General features: G+C 44.1%; 1 protein-coding gene across 1 annotated transcript in view; it reads left to right on the top strand.

Annotated features, from left to right (window-relative positions):
* ATG3 (autophagy related 3) overlaps positions 1 to 23,486 on the top strand; it is a 168,976-nt gene that overhangs the window by 98,344 nt on the left and 47,146 nt on the right. The window contains exon 9 of the mRNA XM_069204178.1: positions 18,431 to 18,465. Coding sequence (XP_069060279.1) covers positions 18,431 to 18,465 — 35 coding nt within the window. The remainder of the gene's footprint in view (positions 1 to 18,430; positions 18,466 to 23,486) is intronic.

The raw sequence follows: 23,486 nt of genomic DNA, 5'->3' as shown, positions 1-23,486 counted from the left end.
TTGCCTGACTACTTGCTCCATACTTCAGTGTGTAAAAGAGGCCACTCATCTGGCCCAATACATTTCCAACCACTTCCCTTTGCTGGTGACACTCCGGTTGTCTAGGGAGCCACCAGGGATCCCCCTGTGGCGCATGCGTCCTGAGGCCCTCACAGACCCCGGATATGGAGAAATGGTCCAGACCACCATGGATGATTACTTTAGGGAAAATGGGGGAAGTGCATCTAGAAGGGTTGTGGAGTGTGATGCATGAAAAGTGTTGTAGATGTGAAACAACAATTGTCAGCGTCCCTTAGTGTGCTGGAGTGCCAGTTGAGTACTCTAGAGCGTGCAATAGTGGATCAGTCTCAGACGAAGTTATGGACTGAGTGCAGATGGATGGGGGGGGGAATACTAGATACTGGAGACTTGCGACTGCTTAGAAGAATGTGTACGCACTAATTATCAACAGCAGCTCCACGTGGAGGGCATTAAGGCAAGCAGGATGTTCTCATCTCCAGGCTGAGACCCGCATCACCCTAATGGGGGGAATTCAGAATGGAGTGGGGGAGAACGTTTGTACACTGTGGAGTATAAAGGATGCCTTTACAACTTATTTGGAAGCACTGTACGCAGAACCCCAGGTGCAGGCGTTGAGAGCGCACCCACGATATTGGGAGATGTTGGAGCTCCTTTCCCTGCCTGGGGAGGTGAGAGAGGAAATGTGGGGGCACCTGTAGCCAAAGAGAAGATTGTGGCAGCCATATGGTTGCTAAATACCGTTAAGGTCCCAGGCAGCGACGGCATCACTGCAGAATATTATCAGCGTAGAGCTGATCTTCTTGCAGATAAACTCATAGAAGTACATATGGAGGCCTTCAACAAGGGCACACTCCCGGAATCCATGCGGGAGGCAGTGATAGTAATGTTTCCGAAGCAGGATAGAGACGCAGTAGAAATCTGCTCATATTGCCCCCTCTCTTTGCTAAAAGTTAAAGTAAAGTCCTGGAAGAGTGTCTCCCATCCCACCTTCCTGATCTGATACATGAGGACTAAAGTGGGTTTATCCCACGCAGGAACACAGCATCCAATCTGTGGAGACTGGCAATGGTGAGGCATGCCCTTAGAGACAAGGGGGACCCCTACGCTTTGGCCTTCTTAGATATAGAGCAGGCCTTTGATTCCTTATCCTAGAAGTATTTATGGGAAATCATGCACAGAATGAGACTGGGTGAAACCTACATATGCTGGGTGCAGCTATTATACCCAGGGTCCCACTGCAAAGGTAAGGGTGGGCGGCATGGTGTCCAGACAATTCCCTCTACATCGAGGAACCCGACTGGGGTGCCCCGAGTCCCCCCAGTTTTTTGCTTTGGCCCTTGAGCTGCTGGCCTGTCTATTACATGAGGCCCTGCGAGGCTGGGGCGTACGAGCCAGAGACCGGATTCATGTGGTTTTATTATACGCAGATGATGCTTTGCTGTATCTGCGACACCCTGAGCACTTGACCCCGTTATTGCTGATGCTGCCAGTGGCGGCCGGCAGCTTTGGGAGGGGGGCGGGCGGGGCACACACACAAACGCACACACAGGCTCAGTCTTTCACACACAGACACGCACGCACGCTCATCCATTAACAACACTCATTCCATTCAAACATACACGCAAGCACCAAACATTCATTTTACAAGATCACACACATTCATTCCTTCACACACACACACGCACTCACATCCATTAACAACACTCATAACACTCAAACATGCACGCGCACCAAACATTCAATGTAAAACATAACACACATTCCCTCTCCCTCTCCCTCTCCCTCTCCCTCTCCCTCTCCCTCCCCCTCTCCCTCTCTCTCTCTCTCTCCCCTCTCTCTCTCTCTCCCCCTCTCTCTCTCTCTCCCCCTCTCTCTCTCTCTCCCCCCTCTCTCTCTCTCTCCCCCTCTCTCTCTCCCTCTCTCTCCCCCTCTCTCTCTCCTTTAGCCTCCAGGTCCCAGGAGGGTTGGGACTGCTGCCTTCCCTCACAGAGTGGGATGGGGTCAGTGAGACTGCTGACCCCACCCCACTCTGTGACGAAGTGTCAATGGGTGACGCTTTCCTCGTCACACAGGGGAGGGCCTCGAGGCACATTTGCTGGGCCGAGGAGGTCACGCCCATAGGGGTCGTGATCTCCTTAGCCCAGCAAAGTTCAGCTCAGGCAGCCAGGAGTCTGCGCAAATCGCGCATGTCTGCTCCTGGCTGCCTGACCTGAACATGAAGAGTGTCTGTCAGGCTGACCTTTGTTCAGCCTGACAGACACTCTTCATGGGGTGGGGGGGGGGCGTGGCCCCTCCGCCCTAACGGACGGGCCGCCACTGGATGCTGCTATCCGAATTTGGTGAATTATCTGTCCTTAAGGTTAATAAGACTAAATCGAAGTTGTTCCCCATGGGAGAACTGAAGGACAGATCTTGGACTACCCTCCCACCTACAGGTATCCCATGTGTGGTGGATAATATCAAATATCTGGGCATAAGACTCACTCACGTGCACAGCTCTTGAGAGAAATCAATATAGGTAAGGTCTTGGTTACCCTGGGTAAATCTATAAAGTTTTGGAACTCTTTACACCTTTCACTAATGGGCAAAGTGCATTAGTAAAAATTATAGTGGTCCCTTGTTGCTTGTACATATTTCAGGGGACCCTTTGATATCCCTAAAAGGAAATTTCGGGAGATTGACAAACTGGCCATTGAGTTATTATGGGCATTGGGGAGAAAGTGGGTGGGACTTGCAACACTCAGACGGATCTGGGAGAAGGGGAGATTAGAATTGCCTAACCTTGAGTGGTACTATCTAGCTATACAGCTCCAACATGCAGCACATTGGCTCGAAGACTCAAAACTGGGAAAAAACTCTTGCTTGCTGGGACGTGGAGGGGGTTACGTATTGCCAGGGTTGCTCAATCATGGCTCTGGAACACCAGAGAGACTCGGGTGCTGTTAAGGAAGTGATACATCAGGCGCCCTTTGCTACTGCCATGCCCCTATGGATTCTTAAACCCTTCCAACAGATTGCCCAGTCGGTGGTGGTGGTTCGGTGGCGGGTAGGGGGTTGCAAAACCTTGGCTGACAGAGCATGTGCCACTGACAGACCTCCTGGTGCAAAGTAAGTGGCAAGTGTCCATGTAGGAACAAATGATGATCCAGGACTGGGAGGCGGTTCATGCTGGGGTTAGGACGGTTTCATCTAACGTCTGCTTTAATCTGGCCCAATATAATGTTATCCATCAGGTGTACCTATTCCCCTAAAATCCTACACAGCATCTACCCCACAAGACCATCATATTGCCCGAGGTGTGGTCGAGGAGAGGCTAAATTCATGCACATGCGGCAGCTATGCCGGTTACAATGGCTTAATGGGAGGAGATACTATCGGCACTGAGCGGGGCCACTGGGGGGGCAATTCCCAAGGAAATAGAATACTGCCTGTTAGGAAGAATACCATATAGTAAATCTCGAAAAATGTTCCAAAGGCTCACACTGTTGGGAGTAGTTTTGGCGAAGCGTCGGTTATCTATCCGGTGACTGTCTCCGGGGGCCCGCACACTGGATAAGTGGAAACGGTATATGATAGAATGGGCGAATCTTGAAGAATGCCATATGCGTCGTACATGAAGAGAGACAAAATTGGGGGATGACTTGCACACCTGGGTGACTTTACTGAAAGATTTGCTTGCCCCGTATGCGGTGATGCATACACATGCGATGGAGGCTAATGGAGGGGGTGGTGAGAGCACCCCGGAAGATGCTAACAATGTGCCACAGGTGGTTCTGCCGGCAACTGGGTTAGATGCGGTCACACTACCCGGCTCCCTCATGAGGGGAGGAGCTCTGGGACCTGGGTGTGATGGGTGGGTGGAGAGTGAACGGAGGTTCCCTCTCTGTGCTCTGTTGGGTATATTCTTTATTTTTCCATTTTCCTCGCTGGAAATGTCGTCAGACATAATCAAGATGTAACTTACTGCACTATATTTGCACTATGGTTACACAGAAAAAAAACATATTTTTTCCTACCAGGACACTCCAGAAATAGCAACATTCTGCTGTTTTCCCCCCAAACCTTTTGTCACAGTATTCGAGTTTATCTGATTGGCTAACAGCATGTCGTTACTTGATGGCTAGTAAATTAGATAGAGAACAGCCTCGTATACCACTTTGGTAGACTGAAAAATTATGGGTTGTACTTTTAACTATTCTCCGCATTCTTTTCCAATTCTCATGACAAAACTGTTAGTGACCTTTATAAAACATAGAAACCTGAATATTTGATACTCAAACCGATATGTGAAGGAGCAGCGATAAAAGCAATCCTTTGTCTTAATGTATAATCTTCATAGATATAAGAATGTCGCACTAATACAAATTATGCACTTTTTATTGTTTGTAGAATATTTATACTATCACAAAGTTCCTAATGCCAAAGTTTTACAGCTAAGGTTAACATATGGCCAAAGTCTGTGGAAAAGGGAAATATTGTTCATATAAGATGGTTAAAAACAGTGTGCAAATCTTACAACCACAGGCGAGTTGAATCTAAAAAGAAGCAAGAGGGGAGGGATAGCATGAAATTCATGTGTCTTTTAGCCGTGTACCAAAATGCAGTTCTTGCTATACATGCATCAAAGTCTTATATTGCTAACAGCCAAACCCCGAAGAATAACCAGTTTGCTCTCTGTGCCTTCTCTCACGATATATAAGTAATGTGTCCTCAGTATGGCTTTTTGCTATTAATAACCTATCTTTTCTGTTCATAAATTTAATAAATCTTGCAATCACAGAAGTAAATATTTCTCTCATACAAAAAAAATCTTCACACCCTTTCTGATGCCATATTGATTATAAACAATGCAAAGCCAATATCTGTGTTCATTCAATAGGAAGGTCCTTAAGAAGTAAATTAGCAATTATTTTGTTGTGGACACAATCTGCAGGTTCCCGAATGAGGCTTTATCAGACCATTTTGCAATAGGTGATAGGAAGAAACTAGCCCAAAACTGAATTGTAGTAGCCTTTTTTAAAAATGAACTTGAAGTGTTTCAGACAAATAGTTTTGTGGCTGAAGTTGTTTATATGTATTAATTATTAGCTGTGCTACACTTGGCTCAATGTACTACATTTTTGTTTAGCATTGGTAAAGAAAATTCTTTGTACTTGTTTGTTCAACGATTATTTTTAAAGCCATTATATGGTAAATGTTACTCCAATAGAGATTCAGCCTCCAGAGCTAAAAGGGCTGCATTTAATGATAGCCCAGGCAGTTATTCTTTCTGCTTATTGTATCTTCTTCCAGATAAGCTTTTAGCGTTGCCACTTCTGCCTGTCTCAATAAGAATGTATATTTGCTCAAGTCTGAAATAAACAACTTAAAAATGCTTCGTGAATGCACAGACCCTTGCTAATCTCCTCATTGTGTGCCCACTTTTAAGCAAGAGGACCTGATTCTCACACAGCTTTATTTGAACCCATGTGTTATTGTACAGGAACTGTAGGGCAAGTTAGCTGGAATGTTCCAGAAAACCTGTTTTTTTCCACAAGTTCTTGTTGGCATCATCATAAGCTTTGTTGAAATCAATGAAAGAGGTATAAAGAAGGTATTTTTAATTGACTTTTCTTTTATCATCGATAGTACTACCAAGTTGTCTTTTGTGCTCGACTTAGGTTTAAACCCCCAGGTGATTAAACAGGATTAATCTTTCTTTGGAAGACCATTCTTCCAAGTCTGCCAGCAGTAGACTTGCAATGTACTTCAAATCCGTGTACTGTAATGGTATCAAAAGGTAGATCATGAGTCTTTCAGGTGAGGGGTGCGGAGATAGAAGAGTGCAATCACCAAGGACAGGGAAATAGGGTCACACAATTTGGTAGTTGACTGGTGGCCCAAAGCAAAGTTTGGCCCATTCCCCCAATAAGGTACCTGTTAAGCCCTTGTTAAATGTAAGGAGGAGCTCGGAAGATGTTTGCCCCGACTGGAGATCTTCTGTTAAGACGTTAGTTTTTACTTCCAAGATCTTGAGGTGGAATCCAAGGACTTCATCCCTCCGACACATTACCATGGCATAGGAAGGGGACTCTGTTGTAGCTATGTTATATTTGGAATGCTGCACAATGAGATTCTCGAGGGCTGGGAGTCAAGGTAAAGGGAGGTGAGCGGCAGTTGGTGAAGTGTCGGGGTGGCTCCTTTACTTGTGAGTCGAATAAAGGTCTTCAACTACTCACCAGTGGTGTTCCAGTCTTTTTCAACACAACAAAGATTTGGCGGCGAGTGGTTGGAGCCACCTGAGGAGCTTGTGCGTTGCTTCAAGAGGTTCAGACATCTCATCACATCCCAGCTCTCTGTGCTATTGTCTACACAAGTCTTTCTGTCGGTGAGTGCCGAGAGGGCATTCCGTCCGCTTTGGGTTCACGTTGACTCCGTCTGGACTGGTTTTGGGGGACGTAAGTTGGAAGCGCGAGCAGGGTTGGACATTCTGAACGTGAGCTGGATACGCTTGAATGTAATACGTGTCTTCTTACAAAACCGTCCGCATGAATGCGTATAACATTGTTGCTTGGAACTGTTGCTAAATAACACCAGTAACTTCATGTTTTCAGATTCGCTGATGCACACAGCTTTCTCGGAAATTGTAATTTCAAGATCATACAGCCTTGATGGTCTTAGCGCATCCCACCAGTTTTTCACGTTCTTCGCTGATGCGCACAGCTTTCTCTGAATTTATCCTTTTGATTTTGAACTTATAACACTGAGGTACACAGTGCAGGAAAGATATTGTGCATGCAGCATAAGTGTTAATAGGTTTTTTTTTTCTTTGTCACTGTTTTAAAAAAATAAAATAAATCCAAGACCTAAAAAAAAGAACAATAGTGTGCTTTTAAACTTTGTTGTCGGCACTATGCAGTCTGTGTCTGTTCCACCAGCCGTTTTAGAATCTCCTGGTGAGCCTTCAGTTTTTTGGAGACAATGGCTAGATGCCTTCAAAATGTATTTGGGTGCCATTGCTGCTTCAGGCCTGAAAGAAAAAAAAATCTTTTGTTGCACTCTCTTGGCTTTGAAGGTAGAGAAACTTTAAAACATCTCCCGGATGTAGTTCTTGGTGAGGGTGAAGAGCTGGACGAATTCCAGGAAGCTGTCTGTAAAGAAGCTGGCTTTGAGGTTTGGCAAACAACCTAGTCTTGTAGTTTTACGTCACAAATAATTCAAAAGGTCCCAACTGCACAGCGAATCCATGGATGACTTCATCAGCGCACTTAGAAAGTTGTTCTCACAGTGCCAGTTTGGGGCATTTTATGATCAACTGGTCGGAGATCAGTTCATTGGCCATTGTTTTGACAAGCACATTCAGCAGAAGTTGCTCACTGTGGGGGACCCGTCGCTGGAAGAAGTTATTAAGGTGGCTAAGAGCGTTGAACTTGCACAAGTAGCCCTCCAGGAAACGGCTTTGCAGTCTAAAGAGGAAGAGACATTCAGCACTATTAGCAATGTTTCTGCATATAAAGAGTACAAAAGTGTGAACAATCAGTTCTTTAAACGTACTAATATTTGTTTTAGATGTGGCAATTTTCTACATGGAAGAGATTCTAAGAGTTGTTCTGCTAGGGCTTTTGCATGTCACAGGTGTGGATGTATGGGTGATTTTGCCAAAGTGTGGCGGAATAGCGTGAACAAAAATGATAAGGTTAACAGTATTTCTACTGCTGACCTTGTTTCAGATCGGCAATTGGAAAGCGAGTTCTGAGATATGATTGTGGTTGTGTCGGATGATGCTATTATCTCAGGTGAGTGTGTGGATCCCTATTTGGATGTTGTGGCTGGGGGTAAGACCCTGCACTTGCTTGTTGACTCGGGTGCTCGGATTACCAAGGTGACGTCAGAGTTATTTAAGAAAACATGGGGAACTTGGAAGTTGTTTCCTCCTGATAGAGCTCCTGTTTCATATGAAGGCAGGACACTAGAGCTTGAGGGCTATATTGAAGACATTTTGGAGTTTAAAGGGTGTTGAAGAATAGTGTTGCTTTTGGGTGGGACAAGGATTGTCAGGACACCTTTGAGTTGGTGAAATCTGAAATGACAAATACTAAGGTGTTACATTCATATGATCCCCAGTTGATGTGTAGTATCATGGTAGATGCCAGCAAATATGGTTTGGGGGTAGTTTTAACACAGGAATCATCACAGGGAGAAGTCACCATTAGTTATGCTTCTAGGGTTTTGAGAGAAGCAGAGTTAAACTATTTGGGGATTGAAAAGAAGCTTCTTGCATGTGTCTGGACAAGTGAGAAATTTCGAAGTTATGTTTGGGGTAGAAGATTTGTAATTTTAACTGATCATAAACCTCTATTGTATATCTTGAGAGGTGACAAGATTAATTACACCACACTACGTATTGCACGCTTGACCACAAAACTTCTGCAGTACGATCTGGAGGCTAAGCATATACCAGGTAGAGTTAATGTAAGGGCTGTTATTCTTTCAAGGTGACTGATCGATGAGTTGGATGAGATGGATGCAGAAGAAGATAGTGAAGATTGTTTTGTTGCTAGTGTGGATTTTCCTGTATGTAAGGCTTTTAGTGAAGCTGACTGGAAGAATGCTGAGAGTGAAGATGAAATACTAGCCAAGGTGAGGGAATATGTAATTAACGGTTGGTCAAAAGAGAGAAATGTGTTGTTGTCCTTGCAACCGTTTTGCAAAATTGCAGAGGAAATTTCTATTCAAGATGGGGTACCTTTGAGATGTGAGGAGTGTATTCCACCGCATGGTGTTCGCACTGGTTTGATTAATTCTGCCCATGAAGGTCACCTTAGGGCAACTATGACGAAAAGGAGGTTACGAGAGCACTATTGGTGGCATTCTATGGATAAGGATGTGGATGCTGTGTTGAAAGAGTGTGTGGTTTGCAGAAGTGCTGAGAAGAGGTTAAGGGTTTGCGTTCCACCTCTGCATCCCATAAGCCTTCCAGAGGGACCTTGGGTGAGGTTAGGCATAGACGTGATCGGCCCATTTAGTTTCCTTCCCCATAACCTGCGGTATGCATTTGTTCTCATGAATTATCACAGTAGGTGACCGGAAGTTCCTTTTTTTGCCACACCGTCCACATCCAATGCAGTGAGTTTCCTGAAACACATCTGCATGCGGGAAGGTTTTCCAGAAGCCATCATTTCAGACAACAGGGTTCAATTTGTTAATTTTGAAATACAATGTTTTTTTAAACAGTCTGGTATTAAGCACTTATAAAGTTCTCTGTACCATCCTCAAACTAATGATTTGATCGACAGAATGAATAGAGTGGTTGGAGATTGTATAAAGTGGGCAAGGAACAACAACTTTGACACTGAAGAAGTGACCAAGACAATTTTGTAGTTTTACTGTTCTACGCCTCATTCTTTGACTAAGGTGTCTCCTTTTGAAGCGTTAAGAGGCCGCAAACCAACTTCTATTTTGTTTCCGGCTTGGTTAGCAAGTGCGGTAAGAGATAAGGTTCCAAGAGATGGGATGTGTGTTGACAAGTGGGAGAGTGTTGGTTTGCGTCAAAAGCAAATGAAGTAGACATACAACTCCATCAAGGCCACCAATCAAAGTATGATACTCCCTGGGACTGGGCCTCCTGTCCACTGGTAGAGGTGGAGGGCAGTTCAGTAGTCTGACTAGTGGCAGGGGCCCTCTGTTGTAAGACTGCCTTCCTCATAATGTTGGCTATGTCTGCCAACACCCCTGCAATGGAGACCAGGGTGGTGTTAATGCCCTTCAAGTCCTCCCTGATCCCCTGGTACTGTCCCTCCTGCAGCCGCCTGTTCTCCTGCACGTTGTCCAGGATCTGGCCCAGCGTATCTTGGGAATGTTGGTATGCTCCCAGGATCTCAGTGAGTGCCTCCTGGAGAGTCGGTTCCCTGGGCTTGTCCTCCCCCTGGGGCACAGCACTCCTCCCAGCTTCCCGGTTGTCCTGTGCCTCTGTCCCCTGAACTGTGTGCCCACTGCCCATGACCCCAGGTCTCTGATTGTCTTTGGGGCGAGGTGTGTCCTGGGGTCCCTGTAGAGGTGGACACCTTCCTGAGTGACGTGTCCAGGGGGCAGAGGTATGGGTACGCTGGGTGGGTGCTGTGGTGGTGTTTCCTGAAGGGGAGGCTCTGTGGTGGTGTGTGACTGTGCCTGAGTAACCGATTGTCTGGAGGTCCCTGATGGGCCAGGTTGATCTTCGAGATCCAGGCGACCAGAGTCGCTCTCATCACTGTGGGCCTCTTCTGTGGGGGGACTGGATAGTGCTGGCACCTCTTATCTGCTGAAATTGTCTGGGATACCCGTGGGGATGTGAATGTAGTGTTATTGTTTCTGTGTGTGACATATTGTGCACGGGTGGGTTGCTCTCTTTGGTTGTATTCGCCCTGGCAGCTTTAACTTCTGTGATTTGGTATGTGTTGGGCTAGCTGATTCTCTCTAGTGTGCATGCTTTAGTGATAGGTGTCCATGCAGGTCTGTGAGTGGTGTCCATGCATTGGTATGGCATGCAGGGCTTGGTAATGGGATGAGTGAGTTGTGATGGTGGGGTGTGTGGGAAGTGGTGGAGTGATGGGAGTGAGGGTGGGGGTATCTGATGGCATGCAGGTAGAGGGGTGATAGTAATAGAGAGTTGACTTACCAGAGTTCAGTCCTCCTGCTACTCAGTCAGGCCCTCAGGATGCATGATTGTCAAGACTTGCTCCTCCCTTGTTAGTTGTGGGGGAGGAGGTGGTGGTTCACCGACAGCCCTCTGTACTGTGAGCTGGCGTGTTGCTGCAGTGGAACGTACCTTCCCCCTTAGGTCGTTCCACCTCTTCCTGATGTCATCCCTTGTTCTTGGGTGCTGTCCCACGGCTTTGACCCTGTCCACGATCCTCCACCATAGCTCCATCTTCCGAGCAATGAATATCTGCTGCACCTGTGCTCCAAATAGCTGTGGCTCTACCCTGATGATTTCCTCCACCATGACCCTTAGCTCCTCCTCAGAGAATCTGGGATGTTGTTGTGGTGCCATGGGTTTTGTGTGAGTAGTGTGGGTGAGGGTGTGTAGGGTGATGGGTTGGGGTGTGTGTTGTGAGGTGCGTGGTTGGTGTATAGGTGATGGTGGTGTGTGGCTCTGGTCTGGTCTATGGTTGTGGTGTCTATCTTGTGGCAATTGTTTGTAATGGTAAAGGGTTGTAGGTATTGTGGGTGTGTGTTTTATAGTTGTGTGGTGTGTGTATTGTGTGTCAGGTGTGTGTAGTTCGAACTGTCCAATGTGGTGCTGTTTTGTTTGTGTGTGTATTTTGAGCGCGGCGGTATGTACCGCCAATGGTTTACGTCCATTGAATGTCCGCTGTGGTGATTCATGGGTCATAATGTGGTGGACGTTGTTCTGTTGGCATAACTGTGTGGGTTTGGATACCGCCAGTTTATCACTGACGTTGGTGTGGCAGACTTGTGTCTGTGGCTGAATAGTGACAGATTGGTGTGTGTGTGTCATAATATGGTGAACGGATATCCGCTGCCGCGGTATGTTGGCGTCAGTCAGCATGGCGGTAAGTGGAATTTACCGCCAATGTCATAATGGGGTCCAATATTTTGTACCTATGTTCTATTTGGAATGTTGAACACTGAGATTCTCGAGGGCTGGGAGTCAAGGTAACGGGAGGTAAGCGGCGGTTGGTGAAATGACGAGACATGTCGGGTGGCTCCTTTACTTTTAAGTCGAATAAAGGTCAGCAACTACTCACCAGCGGTGTTCCAATCTTTTTTCAATACAACAGACTCTTTTGTGGTTGGTTTGTGGAATGACTGAAGGCCCACTTCAGGAGAAGTCTCAAGACCAATAGCCACCTGCAAGTTATTGTATCCATATTTATCCTGATAGTGCTGGGTGAACTTATCACCTGCATCATACTCATTATAAGGTGGTCTGTTTTCCCTGTGGTGTTGGCAGAGGTAGCATCGCCTCATCTGTTGGGCGCAGCATCAGCTGAGGTCGGACTGGCACCCTCAGTCAGACAGTACTATCAGTGGCTCTTCATCTGGCGTTGGTAGGTTCGGTCCTGGAGTCGAAGTCCCAGTGACCGGTGTGGCTGGTTTTACCCGAATCGGAGTTCGGGATGGAGCCAGAAGAGTCATACCTGGCTCAGAGGGTCCAACAGGTGCAGTGGGTGAACCCACCAGCAGCACACCTAATGGAAGGCCTCTCGGCTACTTAGGGCCCGAAGGTGCACCAGAAGTAGCTGGCACGGATCCAAAGAGCTGGCACCGACCTGCACAGGACTGTTAAGGGGTAGCAAAGGGCCCAGGAAACGCTGGTTGTGCCAGAACCAGTTGTATGGCCAGCACTGAAGTCTGCTGACTCTGGGAAAGAGATGCTGCCTCCATCTCGCCTGCTCAAGGGAATGCGAGTGGTGAGAAGGGGCAGAGTCCTGCTTAGATTTCTTATGCTGCTTCTTTGACTTACCAGAATATTTGAATCAAATGAAGAATAACCTCTGGAGCAGCTTTGGTGAGTCCTGGAGCACAACTCGGACCAAACTTTGGAGTTGGGCCACGACTAAGAGCGGCCTTGAGAAGAAGTTTGTCCAAATTTTTTGTGTTTATCCCAAGCATATTTGGAGTTGTCGAATCTAACTTTAGTGCTTCAAACTCCTTCTGGACAGACACATATTGAAAAGCCTCCCATCGAGGGTTTTTTTTCTTTCTTTCCTTTTTTCTCCAGGACTGAAAAATTCCACAAAGCCCCTTTATTTGGTAGATCTTACTCCTCCCACGTTTACTGGTTACAAAATGATTATTTTATTCTGAATTGGTGCAAAGTGTTTTTCAAATCTTGCAATGTTCCCAGAGATAATGGAGAGTCATTTCTGAGCTTTTGTGCAAGAAGGTTTGCAAGGTCCATCCTGAGTATCCACTCAAACAGTTTTTTTTCTCTTTAATAGCTACTGAAATCCAGTCCCATTCTGCTGTCTGTTAGTTATCTGAGTGAACCAGTTTGCCGTTCAACATTGTGATTTACTCCAGGAAACAATTATTAGTTCCTCCAAAGATGCTTTGTTGCCTGTTCCTATTCCATCTTTAAGCATTGCCGCATGATTTGTTTGCCTTCTTAGCCCATAATGTTTTATGCTCTCCTCTGCTAACTTCTGCCTCTTCTAAGAGTGGAACTGATGGATATCTTCCTACATTAGTGGATGATTTAGATCATTATGCAGCAGCAAGTGTCTTAGATTATTTCCCTGATTCAATATTTTCTTATGACTTCTTGACTTGTATATGAAGACAATCTTCTAACTAGAATATATCTACTGAACTTTGTGATTGATTTCGCCAAATTAGTTAATACCAGGGATTTTTCCTGCTTTAAAATCTGGTTTGTAACACCCTTAATCTTTATATCTTGTGTTGATACCGAGAGGTACTACAGATTTTTTTTTTTTTTTTTTTTTTTTTTTTTTTTTTAGTTGCTCACTGGTGAGACCTCACTCTGGCGAACTTCGTAGTTAGTGACTGCTCTCCCAGTTCTGTAATATTTGGGATGAGACTTTCTGCCTGTGCAGTGATGCATGGTAGCTTGGATAGGTTTCCTAGACTCGTGGCCATGTAAACCCTTTATCCTGCTGTAAGTTGTGACCTCTGATTCAATTGATTTGGGTCGTCATTGGCCACTCCAGCTGAGGGCTGGTGGTTTTTAAAGCTTGGCATTAGGCTATCAGAAACTCCTGGAGGTAGTTTGAAGACTATGAAGAATTTTGCAGATGTTTATTTTACTCTCTGTACGTTTGCTTCTTTCTCCCTCTTCTTGTTTAACGTTCTTATTTGTTTTCCATTTAGCTCTTGATGTATCTGAAAGCATTGACCTGCTGAGAATGGGTGTGCAATTAATTATTCATAGTGGCTCAGCTAGATCAGAGGAATTAGCAACATGCTGACTCGAGAGAAATGATCTCCAGGTCATTTGTCAGCTGGGCTTCTTGTGTGTGAGAAATAAAACATTCATTCTGTATTCCATCCTCACCTTCTAATGCTTCTGGCTTAGGCAAAGTAAGTCATAAAATGTTACTCAGCTGCGAGCCGCTGTGGGATTTAACAACTTTAACAAACTCAACCAGCAAATATAGTATTCATGGGAGAACAGTTAAAATTGGTCCACATATTCATTCCTGTTTGACAGGCAGACGCTCCTTAATAGTTGCACATACATTCTTAGAGCGAGAATCAGTAGCTCCTCTGAACTGAGCTAGAGTTTCCGTTAGCAATATCTAGCTATTGAGTTCACTGAATTGAAATTCTAGCACTCCAGGTTGCTTCCAGGATTTGAGATAAGCATTTCCCAGATCTTGCACAAGGGCTTCTTGATTATTGCTCTGTAGCTTTGAACATTAAGCTAGATTAACTGAAGTTCTGTGAAAGGATGTTGTGTGTATGTAGGATTCATTAATGCAAATCTCTCAATATTAGGAAAAATCTCTGTAAGGAAAAGAAAATCCAGTGTGACTTCAGTTTTCATTACTAGCAGTGGCTCCAGTACAGAAATATGTACACATGCTTGCAAAATCCAACACTTTGAGGCTACTTGTATCACTCCTAAAATGCTCCCTGATGTTACACAACTTTAGATCTCATTTCTGTTTAGTAAATCTATTAATGAATGCCAGTCTGTAACAATGAGGGAGGATAAGAGTAAAACCACTTTGGGCAATATGAAAGTAATTCAGGAGCCCAATTAACGTAAGGCACAAGTGCACCTGCAGATATATGTGCTTGCATTGGTGTAGATTTACCACTTTCAGGAATTTGCAAAAGTTTATCTAACTGTACTTGGAAACCATATTGCATGTCAACTTTTGTAAAATTCGTTTTCACATGAGCAAGTATCTTGATGATACGTTTGAATCCCAGCCTTTCATCCTTTCAAGGTCGATAAATGAGTACCTTAGTTTTGGGTAACAAAAATCTGTTATTTCACAGCCAAGAAACTCAAGATGAATGTGTACTTTACAAATTCACCTCCTATGTTAAATTTTTGCTCATGCGGAAAACTGCCAAGAAGGTCTAGATTAAATTTTTCTACACCTCTTCCCCCACAATCTCTTCCCCACTCTGGAAAAATAAATTCTACTGGAGAAAACTCCCTAACTATTTTCTAATGTGGGAAGAGATTGAAGAGAAGCTGGTGAATACCCTTCAACATGCAAGTTAGTGGGTGTGCGCAGACTAACGGAGCATTCTAACCCAGAGACTGTCACTCCCCAACGGTGAGAAAATGTACTTTTTTGACTCATCAACCCATATTTTCCCTGAGTTAATTGCTAGTTTTTCAAGTGTACATTGAAGCACTGCTGTCCAGTGCATGTGCTTTAACCCCCTAAAGAATGTTGCAATCAATTAATCCATGATTGGCTTGTGTAACTTTTTTCCTATAAGGCCAAAGTATATAGTATCAAAAATACACCTATAACATAGAAAGGTAACATGTCACCTGTGGACTGCGGCAAAATCACTAAACAACTATTTTAATAGTTATTAAAAATCCAATTCAATGGTGAAGTTGGAATTTTAATAAATATGAAGAATAAGGTAATTTTGAAAAAGTTAACTTTTCCCTGCCTGAAGTTCCTGAAGCTAATTTGCTTTAGCTCTTCTGTAACTACCAGTCTGTACTTGTCCTGAATATGGTTTGAGTGAAGTGTGAAATTCCTCCCATTAGCATGCAATAAACTGATCTGAATGGTTAGGGATGACCCTTTCTGAGCTCAGTAGAATATGCATATACATTACTGTGTTAAATCCTGCAAGACAGGACTGTCTGAAGCGCATGTGAAAGGTTTGCACACTTTAGAGGGACAAACAGGATGCCAGGGTATTTCTTGTGTATCCACTGTCTGGTTGCTGAATTTCCCTGCTTTTATCCTACCAGACATTTGTTTCTGGGTTTGTTGCAGATACAGTGCCTGCTTCAAACTGGATTTTAGTTGTAGATTTGGGAAGACACTAGGATTAGACTCTTCACTGACACCCCCACCCTCAGAACCCAAATTTAGTATGGCCAAAGACCTTCTTGATCTTGGATTTGCCCTGACACTTTGCATTTTTCATGCCAGTTTGCAGAAAAGCACACACGAACTACAGCACAAGTAACTAGGTCAGGAACTTGGAAACTTTACTCCAGTGGTCAGAGACGAAACTGGAGTGCCTTAGGGTGTCCCCTTCCCATAGACTGGTGAACCTTACAAAGCTGGACACACATCCTTCTTCAGAACACATTCTGGACCTCTGAAAGAAAATAAGGACTGCACCTGCTGTTTGAGACCCTTGAGGAGACCTGAAGTCGCTGTGTCTGCTCCCGCTTGTGTCAAGGATAAACAAGTAGACTTCAAGGGTCAGTTGGCTCACCTCCTGGGTGGCTACAGGGAAACAAGAAGATGCCTTTTTTCTAAATTACCCACCTGACCAGTAGCAAGTGGACCTGGTCTTCACCCTGCTGTTGGCCTCTCCTTGACTACCTGCTAGTCTCTGAGTGCCTCTTTTCCTCCCTCTACTGCGACCATTGACTGTTATTGGCACTTTTTGCTTTATGGAACTTTTTTCTCTTAAATCTTTAAAAAAATCATGCCTCCGGTTGCCCTTATTACATTTTTTTTATTTTGGTGTTTGTTTGCTTATTAATTTTTTCTTTTTTTTATAAATTGGAGCAGGATTTTATTGTGTTGTGTTTTCAACTTTTTAACTGTTTTGATACTTCTAAATGATTTACGTAGTTTCTCCAAGTTAAATCTGTTTGCTCGGTGCCACAGCGGCCAGAGATTGAGTTAAGATTTTAATTACTGGTGCCTTTAACTGGACTTAACAAGATAATGACTTTATTACTTGTGGTAACACCAATCGACTCCAACTAATAAATCACTTTCTCACACTCTTTATTTCCAGCCCCTGTACATTGATTATGAAAATCAGAGCCTTGCTTGAATTAAACACTGATATAATATGAGCATAATCATAGGGTCTGTTAAAGAGCTTTCATATAAGGAGGGTACTGCCATAATTTGTTGCCTCACTGCCTGGCAGTAGAAGGGACACGTGATTTGTTTTCTTTCTACAGATCAAGTTGATTTATGACACATTGCGTTTCTTGAGCAAGCAGATATTTTATAAAATTGTGCACCCTGGAGTGGCACTCAGCTGTGACACAAAATGTTGTGTGTGGCTGTCAGAATAAAGATCACTGCGGAAAGGGCACAATGTAGACACTTTAGCAAAAAAACAAAGAAACTAAGTGTAGCAGAAAATAAACTAATTAAAATAAGTTGTCAGTCAGCGAAGGGGTGTATATTCACAAGCCATAAGAATGGGAAGGCTTGTTCTGTATCGTCAGATGCCTGTCACTTTAGGATACTGGAATAATACTGATTAAAGGACTGCAGAATATGGAAATCTTATGGCAGTTTAACAGTTGGGCTGGCTGACGATGTTGGCAATTACTTATTAGTATCGATAGCCCCATGATGAAATGTGTGTGGAAGATAGCTTTCTTCATATGATGGTCATTGTGTACGTGAGGGTAGCTCTCTCGATAAAGACCTGGTAAGTGAATAAATTGAACTTGGGTGAGATTTGGTAAAGGCATTTACAAGAGGAGTGTGGATGAAGGCAAAGGGCTAAAGGAATGCTATGATTAACCCCCCATATTTTGATTTTTAGTGTATTATTAAAAATATAAATAAGTATTTTCGGGTTGTGTATGGGGCAGTTAAATTGTAGTAGCAAATGCAATCATTCATGTCTCTGCTGTGCTTTTCCAATTATAAACTGAAGTATGTTCTGGGTTCCTTACAATTTCTCAGATCTTATAACATGTTTGACGCCTCACTTCCTTCTGTATTTAATATCATCCATGAAATAATCCAATTTGTGAGAAATTTACTTCTCAAAATGTTATTTCTATATGTTTTTGCTTGTATAGATCCAGGAGCAATTGACACTAATAAAAACGGTATATTTATCAATGAATATTAAAATTAGTGATGTACATGAACACAGCATGATTGGGATGGTATTTGAAGATTGTACCCTTAATACTTTTAGAAGATTCCAACCCGAACAGTGATTGGTTAGCTTTAAGTGCAGTAAAACTGAGTTCTGTGCTTTATTTCTGGTGACCTCACTTTGGGCTGAGCGATCTTCTTTTGGCAGCCAGTAGATGTTAAGTTAAAAGGTAAACCATGTAAGTGATCGAAGATTCCCTAGTTCTGAATACTACTTTTTTGTTCTCTAATGCTACATTATGCCTCATTACTAATGTAATAAATGTTATTGAGGAAATCAGTGCTAGAAGGTAATGTTAATTGTTTACAGTTCCAAACATAATGAGTAACTATTTCAGTAAGCCTAGATATACAAGTTAATAAGAACTTTGTTCTCTTGGCAGAATATGAAGAAAGTGGACAGTTGGAAACTGATGATGTAAGTTAACTAACTTGATTATTTGTTGCCATAACTGAATATTTAAACTTAAGCAGTATTTAAATGTTTAATTTATAGGTATTGTCAAAAATGGACACTTATTTCCTCTTAACAAATAGTCTCCAGAGATAAAATGTTAGACTTCTACCTAATTCTTTTTATATATTTCAAAGTATTGTTATTTCGAGCTTCTGATGGTTTGATGGCAGACAAAATAAATGGAGCTCTGCTCTTTTGCATGCAGGTTGGTACTTATATCTCTCATAATGAAGGAATATTAAGGAATCTAATCCTGTAATTTGATAAACAACACATTTTCAAAAGCACTCCCACAAACCTACGCCAAGAGTGTTGATTCAGATCATCCATTAATCTTGATTCACCATGAATTTCTCCTTGATGCTAGTGAATTTGTGAATCCTAGTCAGCAGCATCCGCTTCAGTAGCCACAGTTCTCCAAAGCTGGCTCTTAATCAAATTGTTTTGAAGTGCGCTTGTTAGTGCAAGATGTACTCTCAACCATAGCAAGTCCTGGTGGGTTCCTATGGTCTGTGGTTTTTATTTGGGGCAGAGGTTTCCTCACCCATTTCAGTCAGACTACCCACCTCCCTCACAGTTCATTGAAGAGATTGTTTTATTTGGTCATTGTGTCCTTAGTGTCCTTGTGCTATAAACTGAACACTTCTGCAGAATGTGATGCAGGGGGAATCCTAACATCCCATGTGTGCCTGCTGGGTCCTGCTTCATTTGAAGTTTCACAAAGGTTGTTTAAATATTACTGATGATCACTGTGCATTTCAGACTGTGCTAAGATGTGACCAGACAAACATGTGCATTCCTCTTTTTCCTTAAAAATTTAAAATGTTGAAATCTGACTTGGTACCCTGTTTAACAACCTATGTGAAATGCCCTTTTGAATGCGGTGGATCCTAGATCAGAATGAGCTGATCAGTTGACTTAAGTAGGGCAATGCTGAAAGGTTATGTGCTTCCATGGGTTACACCATAGCTGGTGTCCTTTTTGACCAACACACAATACTGTCATTAAAACCGGTCATTTAGATAATCCCATTAATGAGTTTACTTCTGGCCTCCTTTTACAGTCTGCCTGGGGAGGGGCATTTGTAATACGACCTCCCCATGAGACTTTAAAAAAAAAAAGTTATTTTTATTATTTATCAATGGCAACACTGTAGTAGTCTTTATAAAACCTTACAAGGTATGATCAGAAGCATATGGTGTATACACAGAGTATATTATGTCAATATATCAGCAATTACAGTATCCAGTGAGGGATGAAATTTATAGACAATCGGGAAACTATCCTAGGACAGAAATGGTGGTGAAACTCACGCGGAGAGTGGTGTGCGGTCTGCAGTGGGACATAGGAGATCATTGAGTTAGCAACGTCCAGGAACACAACATTTTCAATGAAGTGTTTTGCAGTGACTAGTACTGAGGTACACCCCATATAGGCTCATGTTGAGTCAGAGGGGCATAGAGACCATCACGCAGTAAAGGGAGACAGTAGGCACATAATCCGGGGGCACACACAACCCGTCCCCTGGTGGTCTAGGACTGTACCCTTCAAGGTAGACGGGTGTCATTCTTGACCTCAATATTAATGGCATAAGTTTGCCAGTCCTCCCCTTAACCCCCCCCCCACCCCGTTCACTGCCCTAGTGTGCAGTGCATGTAGTGAATTAGCCTCCGCTCATTCACATTTTAGCAGCGTGAGTTGCCTCCTCTGAGTGTGTGGGACCGAGGGTGCCTTCGATGTCACTGCACTCACACTTTTGAAAAGTACAAATGCAAGATCTATAAACCTATGTAAATGTTTGTCTGCTTTGGCTTTGGGAAGAAGGCCCAGGAGACAGGAATCGGTAGGGGGCTCCCAGGGATGTCCCTTCAATTCCACTGTGGTGGCCATCACTTCCACCCATGTCCGTTGTAATGGTGAGCATTCCCATATCATGCAGTAAAAAAATAGCCTCTACCAGCGTACACCATGGATGCACTGGTGGGTATGCCGGGAACATGCACTTGATATGCTTGGGGGAAAGATAGTCGTGGTGTGTGAAGCAGAATCGGGGGTTCTGGGTCACCACCTTCAGGTGCGGAGGTGCTTGTACCGAAGCCTTGTGTGTCAGTGGTTGCGGAAGGACAGCATACCCTCTTGTCAGCAGCCTCCCCATGTCTCCTAAAGTCCCAGACGTCAGTGCTACGTATAGCGTGGAGATCGCCTGATTACCCTAAGTTTCTCTGGGAAGAGCAGTGCATATTTGAAGTTTAATTCTCAATTGCACTGCTTGACTCTTACATAGGAGATGTGGAAAGGCTACACTTCCTCCGTGAAATCAGGGTATGCTGTGATTACAACACTTTCCTAACGTCAGGGAGCCTTTGCACGAAATAGCTGCAGCAGCCAATCACGTTCCTTGTAATTAAGGAGTCTGGCTATAATGGTCCACGGTGGGGCTCCCAGAGGAGGTGGCCTGCCCAGTATCCCATGTGCCCTTTCCACAGAAAAGAATTTAAGCACTTTGTCAGTCAACACTGTCACCATCAGCCATGTGTTGATAAAGAGCTCCACACTGGGGCCCTCATACCATTCAGGAAATCCTGGAAGATGGACATAATTTTGCCTAGATTGCCCTTCAGTATCCTCAGCCCTTTGGTGCAAGGTAGCAACCTCCTCCTTCAATTTCAACTGCATCTGCAGTTCTTTCACCGTGAACCTCAACCTGTCAGTTTGCAGTAATAGACCCAAAGTAATTTCACATCCAGTGAGACAGTGTTGATCTTGGTCTCCAGCATTGTTTTAGTGTCCAGGGTGATGTGCAGTACGTTTTCGAGCTGGACTGGATGTGCATGAAGAGTGGCTTCAAGGTGAATCAGGGAATCTAGATCCCGGTCCGCGGGTATAGAGGATGGCACTTGGTCCTTAAGGTCCGATAGGGCCTTGGCAGACTTCGGTTTCACCATCATTATTTCCTGTCAGCTCGGGCTCTTTATGTGAGATGAAAAAGCAGCAGACGTATGAGCTCTCCTCTTTCCTTGTGGGTGCATAGTAACAATCCAGTGGCAAGGGAGCAAGAAGTAGGAGAATTGTGGAGTAGGGTGCTGTTGTCAGGGGGCGGGTGCTGAGGACAGCACTATTTGGAACTCGCTGCAGTAATTCCAGGAGGGTGTGAATCCAGGCCACTCAATTTCCCACCACCCATGCGTGTCGGCCGGTGGAGAATTTCCCTTTTGCAGCGATTGTACTGCACTCTTCACTTCCGTTTTTCGGCGGCCACCATCACCCAACACTGGGCGGCCAAGCTCGACATGGTGTTCCGTGCCTTATTGTGTCCGTGCGAAGACTGCGGGATCACACGGGGGCTCGCGCTGTATGAGGCACACCCCTTCAAGTCATTCGGGGCCCAGGTCACTCTGATAAAGAGCTCTCACAACTCGGGGGCAGTAGGCAGTCCACCAGGGGACCCATGGAGCTCAGGGCAGGTCTTCTGGTTGTCGTACCTCATGGCAGCGTCAGCCGCTCTGTGTAGCTCACTTATAAGTATCTGCTCTGTGCCAGGGAATGCAGGGAAGATCGCCCTCAGATCAGCTGGGCCTCCAGGACGTCCCCAGTAGATGAGGGGGAGCCGTCCCTTCACAACGCTGATTGTATCGGCTGCCACTGAGCACAGTAATTCACAGGGTCGGTGAGGCCGCATCTTCAAAGGCCTCACTCCAGGTTGCAGCTCCAGTCATCGGAAAGTGCCTCCAAGTCCAGCAGAGCCGGGGTAATATTTATTCACCCCAGACACAGCCATTGAGACGTCAGGCAATCTGGGTAGCATGGAGGGAAGAATTACAGCTGGATGGGGAGAGTAAATGCAGGATTTTGCTCAGGCCGGCCTCGGAGCTCGCTAGATTGTGTCTGATGTGGCCACCATCTTGCCCGTGGGTGAAGAGGTGCTTACAGGGAGATTTGAGGGGCTAATTACTTTCAGTCTGTATAACTTCTAGACAAGTATGTACTGGATTGATCGCACACATCTTGAAACTGAGGAGGCACGCAATACTCTAGAATATTAAATGCCATAAGGATAGGTCAGTAATATCAATATGAGCAATTTTTTTTTTTTTTTTACAGAGTAAAACTGATCACAATTAGTATTTCCGCCTTCTACCAATTTCTTACATGTCTGATCATAAAATGTATTTTTCTATGGGACTGGTATGCAATTTTGTTCTTTGTAATTTTTGTTTTATTATTAGGTATCCTTTTTTGTCAGTTGGGTAGTATAAGCATAATATTTTAATGCCCATAAAGTACTCCTATCGTAGTCAGATACAGTGATTACTACAGTAAAAATACCTAATACAATTAGGTAAATGGTATTCACCACTGTATATTTAGAAGAAACAGGTTAGGCTTTTGGCAGTGAGCAATTATCGTAAATAAATGTTGGTATTAGGCTGTAGAATTACATAGTATGGCCGGCTGGTTGTTGCCTAGTTGTTTGCCTCAAGGGTCTAAGTACCATCTGTATCTGTGCTCTTCTGGCTGTGAATCTTGCCTTCTTGAGGTGTCATAGAAGGCTAGATGATGCAAACAGGTTTAACACTGTTGCAGACAGTTTCTGGTGCCACCTTAATGGTGTGCTTCATATGATGGTGCAGGGTACACATTAGAAACCAAAGGCCAAAGTCTCTCAGCCCTCCATCCCAGGCTGCTCTATAAGTACAACCCTTGAACGTTATCAAGAGTATGTTAGAGGTGAAAGCAATCTTTGGGACACTGACAGCCGTACACCAGAGATAGCAGTTCAGTGTGAACATTTTTGTCATTTCCCAAGTTTGGTTAGCTAAAGGTGAGATCGGAGAAGCCAAGGTTTTTGTATGCTAGTGTATGTGTGTGAAGGAGTAAATATAGTTAAAATAAAATGCATCCAAATGGTTTGTGTATTTGAAGGCTTACTGCTTAAAGGAAATCAGGAAGTTAGGAGTTTGAATTCCAAGTAAGTTGACTCA

The sequence above is a fragment of the Pleurodeles waltl genome, chromosome 8 (genome assembly GCF_031143425.1).
Source record: "Pleurodeles waltl isolate 20211129_DDA chromosome 8, aPleWal1.hap1.20221129, whole genome shotgun sequence".
Taxonomy (NCBI): domain Eukaryota; kingdom Metazoa; phylum Chordata; class Amphibia; order Caudata; family Salamandridae; genus Pleurodeles; species Pleurodeles waltl.
This window is presented reverse-complemented; position numbering and strand designations above follow the sequence as displayed.